The 9,970-nt window shown below is 25.0% G+C and overlaps 3 protein-coding genes across 8 annotated transcripts in view; 1 reads left to right on the forward strand and 2 right to left on the reverse strand.

Annotated features, from left to right (window-relative positions):
- LOC102671329 overlaps window positions 1–1,020 on the reverse strand; it is a 14,349-nt gene extending 13,329 nt beyond the window's left edge. For all 3 annotated transcript variants that reach the window (XM_031512808.1, XM_031512807.1, XM_006620499.2), the window contains exon 1: window positions 573–1,020. In XM_031512808.1, the coding sequence (XP_031368668.1) occupies window positions 573–717 (145 nt within the window). In that variant the 5' untranslated portion in view covers window positions 718–1,020. The remainder of the gene's footprint in view (window positions 1–572) is intronic.
- Window positions 1,021–3,903: 2,883 nt separating this feature from the next.
- LOC102671455 (GA-binding protein subunit beta-1) lies at window positions 3,904–7,153 on the reverse strand. 4 transcript variants are annotated; one of them, XM_031512811.1, is made up of 8 exons: window positions 6,829–7,153; window positions 6,332–6,434; window positions 6,096–6,254; window positions 5,819–6,016; window positions 5,384–5,717; window positions 5,024–5,299; window positions 4,672–4,904; window positions 3,904–4,586 (listed from the first exon to the last, which is right to left on the reverse strand). In XM_031512811.1, the coding sequence occupies exons 2-8, from the start codon at window positions 6,392–6,394 to the stop codon at window positions 4,329–4,331; spliced, it is 1,521 nt and encodes a 506-aa protein (XP_031368671.1). In that variant the 5' UTR covers window positions 6,395–6,434; window positions 6,829–7,153; the 3' UTR covers window positions 3,904–4,328. The 4 variants fall into 4 exon arrangements, with proteins under 4 accessions (XP_031368671.1, XP_006620565.1, XP_006620566.1 ...); XM_006620502.2 differs by having other exon boundaries at window positions 4,672–4,949; XM_006620503.2 differs by having other exon boundaries at window positions 4,672–4,949; window positions 6,637–6,953.
- The window catches only part of LOC102675139 (sialin), a 29,310-nt gene continuing 26,144 nt past the window's right edge, over window positions 6,805–9,970 (forward strand). The window contains exon 1 of the mRNA XM_031512812.1: window positions 6,805–6,936. The gene's annotated coding sequence lies outside the window, so the exon portion shown is untranslated. The remainder of the gene's footprint in view (window positions 6,937–9,970) is intronic.

Genomic DNA, 9,970 nt, shown 5'->3' on the forward strand with positions numbered 1-9,970 from the left:
AATTTTTAAATTACTTTTATCATAAAATGTTAAGTTATTAAAACATATTTCTGAATCATTAATTTGACGCGCGATTCATAACTTGTAATCACGTGTAACCGACGCGACGTTGACAACAAGGGAGGTGGCAGCACATGAGAAAATAACAACAGTGAATAGTAAATTGAAATAAGCTGTCAATAATCAAGTATTATTTTAATGAAATAATGAATTCCATATAAATGATTGTTAATCATTATTAATTATTTGATAGCTTTTGTTATTATTAACTGTTGCTATATAAAGCAAAACAAATAAAAAACAAAGATCTGTAAAAATGATGTGTTGAATTCCAATGAAAAAAGGGGATGAAAACAATTATAAATCTGTTATTATATTTATTTAGATAAGTTATTATTTTAAAATAATTTAGAAATTAATGAAAACATTAAATAACAAAATTTATGAACAGAAATATATAAAAATGCAAAAAATAACTAATAGCACACGCGAGATTTTTGGCCTCGCGGGGGCGGGTCAATCATTCTCTCTCTCTTTCCTACACATACACGTATACACGCAGCTTTACTTACCTTCTTGTGTGTTTTCGAGCATTTCTTGAAGGTGTGCGATATCAGGATAAACAATGCCACAGGACTTGCCGAAGCACTCGAGAAATGAACAAATCACCGCGAAATTTGGGTCACTCGCGCAAGAGGCTTCGTTATCGGACGCCATTTTTCCGCCGCTTCTCTCTGGGCCCGTCGCCGCTAGGCGATATACTACGCTAGGCGACCTAACAACTCGTATTGCATTCTCGTACAATTATTTTCAATTGCCACCGCTGTGTTACAATTCGTTTATAAAAAAGCTTAATGTAGTTAAAAATAATAAAAAAATTAATGTTTAAAACATTCGACGCTGCTTCCCGCTTCGGTATTTTCGTTACCTTGATGTTCTACCTGCTATTCACACCCGCATCAAAACCACAAACGAACACACGCGTCCAAGAGACAAGTGAGAAAGATAGACAGAGAAAAGCAAGCAAGAGAAAAAAACACGTACTATGTTGTTGTTTAAACTTCCACTTTGTTTTCGTATTGTTTAGACATTGAAGAAAATGGATACTTTCTGACGCGCCTCCTCTCTTTCGTTCACTTTACACTTTTCCACATATCACGATGCTTACCACAAACACACCGATACATAGGCGAAGATCGTTGCGCCTCTCGAGAATATATGAGATGTAGTATGTGCACGCGCGCGCGCGCGCGCGCACCTTCGGGCGCAATAATAACGATGCACGTAATCGTGGGATATTGCCTTTCCCGAACACGTTATTCGTACCTCGCTGCTCTATTAGAGAGAATCGTTACTGTCAAATCACAGAATATGGCGGTAACGCAGAAATAATAACCACCACAATGACAACGAAAACAGTCTCCTTCTTTATAGCGCGGCGCACTGGACATCGCCTTTGGGTCTGGGCTACGAAACATTTGGAGGGTTCTCAACCTGTCGTGTAATACGGTACTTGAGATTTGTAAGCTTTAAGCCGTTTTTACGAGACTTTTAATCGAACTATTTTATATTTCATTTTTTATCATATTTTTTCTATCATATCATATTGAATTACATTTCCATTTATATAAATCATCAATTTATACATCAAATTTGTTTGATGTATCTTTGAAATTCAATTATATCGAAAGAGCGCGAAAAGTTTACAATAGAATGTCAAACGCACACTTCAAGGTTTTTTCGAACAACGCTGTCGCTCAATGACGTAGTTCTGCGTAGTTTCCTATAATTTCGAGTAGCGGGAGTAACGATTCAATCGATCAGAATTAAACAAAGAAAACGAATATTGTTTTCTAATTTTACTTTTTCTGCAGATACTTATTAATGTAATAAATTATTAAAACGAACGCGATTTAATAAACACGAAAGTATATTCTATTTCATTTAAATTCTCGCACTGTTATGTACTCTTTACATGGCCTTCTATAGTACTACACATTAAACACAGTAAACACGCCGACGTTTCACAGCAGGCTGAGATTGTGCGACTGCTGCGATCGATCGCAAGAGCTAGAAACACGAACAATGTATATCTATATGCAGTGTAGAGAGACAAGATTCTTTGTTGATATCACATTATCTTAAAAATAAATGTTAGAATTTCCTAAGTTCTGTTTATGCTTTATAATAAAATAATATTTCGAATAATAGTTTCGTTTCTTTCACATGAGATGAAACGGAAATCCATCGAACTGATCGATAAGCAAAGTTTTTAAAATATGAAACTTAGCGATAGACAGTGCTGCCACAAGTGTTTTCAAATCGATAGCGCGGGAGACATTTTCACAAGATTATCGATTGCATATTTCTTTTTTAAAGAAATTATAATAAAACTTTTATTAATAATTTTTTAACTTTATCATATATACATATTCATATTTTAAATAATTTAATTGTTTTAAATATATTTTTAAAATGTTTCTAACGAATTGTTCATAAAAAATAATTATTTTCACTTAAGGAATAAAAATTTAATATATTTAAAAAATTATATATAGCATAATTTTAATATTTCTCACATTGTTAAAAAAAATTGTTACATTTTATAAAATCATTTTTACATTATATTTAGCATTAAATGGCAAAACAATATAAATAACTCATGAAATATAAAATGTTTATTTTGAAATGAAAGTTTTGAATTAACAATTTCTATTATCATTATTGTGTAAAACATTTTGTGTTTATTTATGTATAAACGTTTATATTTACAACATATATTATTAAAAAAAATCTTAATATTATTATTAATTTGTTGGGTTTAATAATATTTGACACTTATTAATTCTCTTTTATATATTATACACTCTATTATTTGTACCTGAGTGAACTACTTTCTTTCTGTCTGCTGTACATTATATTCTTTTTGTCGCTTATTTATAATATTCTATTTGCTATTTCTTAAATTAGAAATTTTAATTATTTTGAATTTTATTTAAATATATAGCACCATGCTGATTGTTGGATAAAAAAATGTTATTATAATTTTGAATCATATTTAAACTGAATGTTTTATCTTGTTAGAAATTATTAAGAAAATACTTGGAATGAAATCTTATTTATATGAAAATATACAAAGTGACAACAATAGTTATCAAAATAATGCATAAACTTTATTTTATAATTAAAAATTAATTTTTTTAAGTTATCTGCTTTCCACATTTTATATTTCTAACAAATTGTTCATTTAAAAAATAATTACTTTCATTTAAATTATAAAAATTTAATATATTTAATCAATAAATCAAATTACACTTTTGAACTCTACTATATTACTCTGATTTGTATATTCAAGCAACATATATGATAAACATTTCTGTTTATTAAACGTTATTAATTCTTTATTTTAGAAAATATAAATATTAAGAAATATCCATTATTTCAAATTTTATTCTATATAAATTTTTAATTTTTATAGAAATCGTCTAATTATTTTTCATATTTTTCACAGTTTTAACGACATTATAATATAATCATTTTGTAATTATTATGCAATTTTACAATATATATAAAAATTCACTATATACAAAATAGATCATATATAATGTAAAAACACGCATTTTTCTATATTATTTATTATTTAATTTTTATATTATTTTCTTTTTTTGATATTGCTTAAAAAGAAAAATTATTTCATTTCAAAAATAAAAAAAATATTTACTTGTATTTTATATAATAAAAATAATTGAAATAATAAATATCTCTATTTTATTAATATAAATTTTTAATTTAATTATGTTAATTTAATTAACATAAAAGATTATTTTGAAAATAATAATAACTATCAATTTTTTATGTGAAAGATTATGTGGAAAGCAAATTAATATTTTATATATATCTACATTTATTTTTAAAAAATATTTGTTTATTGCATAAATCAGTCGCACATATGCACTCACAGATACACACTGTATGCAATTTTTAGAAAGCATACATACATTAAATATAGAATTATGCCCTGTTAAACAAATAACTCAATTTTTCTGATATAAATCAAGAGTATTAATAATATGCAGTTAATGAATTTTGTAGATTCGTAAAATAATCTATACATAAGTAAGCAGTTAGTAATGAAAAGCTCGCATAAATACCATTATAATGCTTTGAGATGAGATAATGATGAAAGAAAATATTAAAATAAAGTACAATTTTTTAAATATTGAGCTCTTTTACAAAGCTGAAAAGCTGAAGAAAATTCTTTTTTGTAGAAAAAGCAGGGCTGTTTGAAAAATGAAGCTTAATTCATTAAAATGTATATTCATATAAAATCACTTAGATACTCTTTGCGCTGTGATATTTTTAAGTTGTTGTTTATATATTTCAGCCTCTTCTTCTTTTTTTTGAAGCCGCTTACGATATTCAGCTGCTTGTCTTCGTGCTTCTGCTAATTGTCTATTCAATAGAGCAATATCCATAACTGGTTCATTATTATGTGTTGCATCATCTTCAGTAATTTCTTCTATATCATCGTCTAATTGTAAAATTATTGGTTCTGTCATTTTTGCAGGAGAATTAATAATTTTATTCTGTTAAAATCATTAAATATTAATATATTAAAAATAAAAAACATGCATTAATTTTAATATTTTTAATTCATGTTTGATTTTATACCTCTGATGAAGATATTATGTTTTTAGATTGTGTAAGTGTTGATACAGGCGTCGTAGTAGAAATAGAAGAAATGAACAATTTTCCAGCTTTATTATCTACAGAAGATCTTTTCAATATATTAGGTCCTCTGGATGTAAGAGTAGGTGTATTTTGACTTAAAATTTGATCTGCTCTAATTGCTATCACTTTTCTAGGAGTCCCTTTTTTCCCAGCAACATGAAGTCGTTTCATTCCTATTGAAGAATTTCTTGTTAAGTTTAGGGCAAGTTTACCTGCCTCTGTAAAATAAATAAATAACCGATATCGATAAATATAAACAGCAAAATATATATTTTATTAAAATATTTTGTACCGGTTAAAACGACAGTTCTTCCACTTTCCATAGCATTTTCAACAATAGATGATTCATTATCTACAGGTATCATTGTGATTCCATGTGCTTCTAATAATCTAAATTGTTTGTTTACTCCTCCAATAGCTGTAATATCTTTACGCTTTTTAGTAGTATTAATATTATTCACATCAGTTATTTCATCTACACTTTCTATTTCTTTTTCTCGTTCAACATCAACATTTGTTCCAACATGAATTTGTTGAAAGATCATTCGTGGTTTTTTTCCCATTTGCACTGAATATTTAATAAAAGATAATGATAAATCAGTTTTTAATATAAAAATTAAAAAATTAATGATTCAAATATAAAATAATGCACCTTGTGTAACTTTTCTTCTTGGCTGTGATTCTTGTTGTGGAAGTTCAAATTTTTGTTGTTCTTCTCTTTCAGCTTCTAATTGTATTAAATTATGGGTTGCTACTTCAAGTTCTGCTGAATTTGCTTGATTTTGTTGATGTGCTCTAATACCTACAATTTCTCTTTCTTGTTGCAATATGTCTACCAAATCTAGTCTATCATGTTCTAATGCAAGACTAATAGGCGTCTTGTCAAATTTACTAGTTGCATTTGCATCTGCGCCATGTTCTAATAAAACATGCATTACTTCTACATGTTCCCTTTCTACTGCCCAATGTAAAGGTGTCATTTTTAACTGTAATTAATTTTTTTTATATTATTTATATTATAAGATAAAATTATATAATTATTTATATTATAGATAAAATTTATTTATATTAATTTTATTTTAATTACCATATCTCTACTATCAACATCTGCACCATAATTAAGAAGTAATTGTGTCATCTGATGGTGACCTTCATATGCAGCCATATGTAAAGGTGTTCTATCCACTTTTGTTCTTGCATCTCTTGAAATTCCTGCTCTAAGTAAAACTTCTGCAGTTTCTGTATGATTATTTTGTGCAGCAAAATGTAATGCGCTTGTACCCAACTATTAAATGATAATATTATTATTAATGATATTATAAATAAATATAAATAAAATTGTTGATTATAATAAAAATATATACCCAATCTGTAGTAAATGGTGCTCCTCTGCACATTAGATCACGAACAGTATCAGTGTCTCCAAATTTTGCACTAAAAAGTAATTGCTTTCCTAATTCCACTATTGATAAGGCATCTTGAGAACGTGCTCGATGAGATACATCACAGGAAAGAATTTCAACCTATAAAATATCTATAGATAAATCAATGTATCTGAAGAATGAAATATAAAATACAATCATAAAAAAATTGTACATACAGGAATAAGGGTGTCTGAGTCCAGACCCTCAATATCATTAGTGCAAATACTTTCAGCTTGCATTTTTGTATATTCAACTCAATCCCCTTCTTTTTGATGCACACTAAAATCAAATGATCCATAATAATTGATATCATTGGGACTTGTTTAAAAATAAAAAGGGCTAGCTGTGACCATTCCACTTTTCACTCAGTAATTCGTCAGTGTTGTTCGACCTTGAAGTACCGGGATCGAAAGTAGGTCGCAAAATTAAAATTTAAAATTTAATTCAATAGAATTAACACGATTTATTCGTTTTTGCCTACTTGTTCAGAAATGTAGCTGTATATTTTTCAAAATTTTCTTCAGTACAGGATGTTTTTATTTTGCCATTTCAGATTGTGAGGAACTTCCTGTTCCTGTTCATTAAACGGAAGTCCCATGCCATAGGCCCCGTGTTTTGTGCCCAAAAGCGATTCAAGTTAATTGAAAATAACATTGAAGGAAGATATACTTACGACCAATACATTATTCTTGCTTTTTAGCAATTTTTCCAACAATTTTCGGATGCACACACTCACTTTGAGGAATTGTTCCTCCCCTCAGCCTTCTCGATTTACTGCTTGGTAAAGTTTTATGAAAATGGCGACACCTTGGCGCCATTCCTAATATAATTTTATCATTACTGTGAACAATTTTTGATGTCGATAGATATATTTCTGTAATTAAAAGTTTTTTTTATGTTAAATTTTTATTATTTTTATTGCATTTTAATTGCTTTATTTGAAATAATACTGGATAGTAGTTAAATATGTTAAATAACAAAGTATATTACAGCGCCACGTTGTGGAACATGTGCAAATCATATTATATTAAAGGTTAGGTATATTAAATTCTAGTAAGATTAGGTTACATTATAAAATTTTTCTCATATGTTTAGAATGTATTTAATTAATTTAAATTAATATACATAAAAAAATAATAGTTTTATATTTGTTAGAATTTTTAATATTTATTAATATATATGTAAATAAGTTGTATCAAATCAAAATATTAGATTAAAAAAAATAAAATGATTTATTATAATGAACAAATATTTATATAATATAATATTTATATGTATATTTTACATGTGAATTATAGTATGAATTCTACATATGAATTTTTCCTATTTTTAATTTTATATAGCTAAATAATTAAATACAAATATAAAATTTAAGTCGTATATATATATATATATCGCAAAAATAAATAATAAGTTATATAGCTTGTAAAATATGCAATCAATCATTTTTCTTAATTTTTAATTTTTCACATATAATTAAAATATAAGAATTGTATAAATTAGTTTGTTTTGAAAATGATAATTTTTTTTTTTTTGGAAATGATAATCTTTATCTAAAATTGTACTTTTTTTGCTTTTATAATTTGTAATTTTTATATTTTTTGTGACAATTTATTTTTCTTTTTATATTTTTATTTCATATTTTTTTGATTTTTTTTTGGAAACATATTTAGTATCACAAAGATAGCAAAGCAATAATATGTAATAATGAATTCATAAATAAATTATAAAATAAATACTTCATTTTATAGAAAATTTTTTTATAAAATTTTTTAAATAAAAGATTTTTTAAATACGATACAGAAAAGATTTAACATTTAATTTTTTTGTTTCATGTTTTGAAGATATAAGGTTAAGATGAACAAATTTTCATATTTTGATAATGTTTTGAAGATAAAGTTGAAATGAAAAAAATTCAATATAAAATTATGAATAAGAAATAATTAATTAATATTTTGTTATAAAATATTTTCTAAATGTATAGAATATACTATTTTATATATGATTATATTTATATTATATTTAAAGGATTATAAACAATTAGTGATGGAATGATAATTTTATATGACCTTGACATATTCTAAAATCGAGAATATAATATTTATATTTTTTATATTAAAAATTCAAATATAGTTTTAAAAAAAAAATGATGAAAGTTTATTCGATTGTTATTCTGTATTATATCTGCGATCATATGCTAAAAGTATAGATAAAGGAAATAATGAAAAAAAGAAAAAAATAACAATAATGCTCAATTTTTACTCTATCTTATCCATCGTGAAGAGATGTCTTTGATACTCAATAGATGGCATTATAATAAATTTTTATTTTATTCCTGGTCTTTTACTATTATTTTCTCTTACGTATATTTGCAATGCAAAATTTATATATCCAAATAACAGTTTTAATATCTTAAAAATTTTTATTGTCATTTTTGTTTATTGTAATAATTAAAAATACAAGTAATATATTTTATATGTATTTACTATTTGATCAAATTTTTATATAAAAGTATATTCTATATAATTGAAAATATATTTTATGTATAAATTAATTATTCTATATACCGCAAGGATTTTTTATATTTTATATATTATGCATATTTTTATAAATTATTTTCTATACAGAAAGTTCAAAAGTATAAGAATTCCAGTTAATTCCTGAGATAATTTCAGGCAACATTTTTCTTCGCAAAAACTTTCGTTATGCTTTTATTCATGAGTTATTATCAAAAAATATTTTATCCCTCTTTTATTCTCCTATTTCTTCTTTCTTTATCAATTTTTCTTCCTATTCTCCTTTATCAATTCCTCTTCCTACTCTCCTTTATCAATTTCTCTTCCTTTTTCTTTTATCAATTCCTCTTTCCTTTCTTGTTTTATCATTCTCTTTTTCTTCAATTTTTCTAATTTCTTTATTATGTTTATTCTGTTTTATCAGTTTATTCCTTCTTTCTACTTTCATTCTTATTATCTTTGTTTGTCATTTTTTTTCTTGTCATTTATTATGGCTTTTTTGTCATCTTCATCTCTTATATTATTCTTTTTTTTTTCTCTTTTGTTATCCTTCATCCTATTTTTCTCTTCTTATTAAAAACTTATTGACATATTAATGTCAGTTCCTATATGATACATTAATAAATATTTTTTTAATAATTAATTCATTGAAAATAATTTCGTTAAAATTGATACAAAAAATTTTTCTGAAATTTTAATTTCAAAATAATAGTTTAAAAATTTTTAGTAAAAAATGTATAATTAATGAATTTTTTATGTGATGTGCTCAAAATAATGGACTTTCTATCTTTTTCATAATATTGTTTTCCTTATCTATAACTTCAAATATCTCCTTATACATTCTGTTATATTAATAACAAATCGGAGTTTTAATGATTCAAACGCGAGATGGCGCTGATCAAAATTTTTCAATCATTGTCTAACTTATCGATTAAATTAATTCTAAAAGTTTTGGATCAAAGGAGAGAACACAAGTACGTAAGTATTAAATTAAAAATTGTTTAAGCAGGGATATATAATATTATAAAGAAGAATAATAATAAAAATGAAAATAAATTTTGAAATTTATGTAAGTACTTATATGTTTTATATATATTTTTATATATAAATTATTTTTCCTATGTTGTATTGATTATATATATTATATATATATTTTATATTAATTAGTTTTTTATATGTTTCAAGAGTTTTATTATATTATTTAGTTTTTTATATATAAACTAGCTTTTCTATATTCATTTCTATATGTTTATAAATATATATAAGTTTATATATTTTTTAGTATGTATATTTTTAAAA

This window comes from Apis dorsata, unplaced genomic scaffold (assembly GCF_000469605.1).
Source record: "Apis dorsata unplaced genomic scaffold, Apis dorsata 1.3 scaffold_517, whole genome shotgun sequence".
Taxonomy (NCBI): Eukaryota; Metazoa; Arthropoda; class Insecta; order Hymenoptera; family Apidae; genus Apis; species Apis dorsata.

Bases quoted from the DNA above. Each gene is read 5' to 3' on its own strand.
- LOC102671455 (XM_006620502.2), bottom strand. From the start codon at position 6,394: ATGCAAGCTGAAAGTATTTGCACTAATGATATTGAGGGTCTGGACTCA. The intron at 6,255-6,331 runs GTATGTACAATT...GATATTTTATAG, and splicing joins ACTCAGACACCCTTATTCCT to GTTGAAATTCTTTCCTGTGA. The intron at 5,718-5,818 runs GTAATTAAAATA...AATTAATTACAG, and splicing joins ATGTTGATAGTAGAGATATG to TTAAAAATGACACCTTTACA.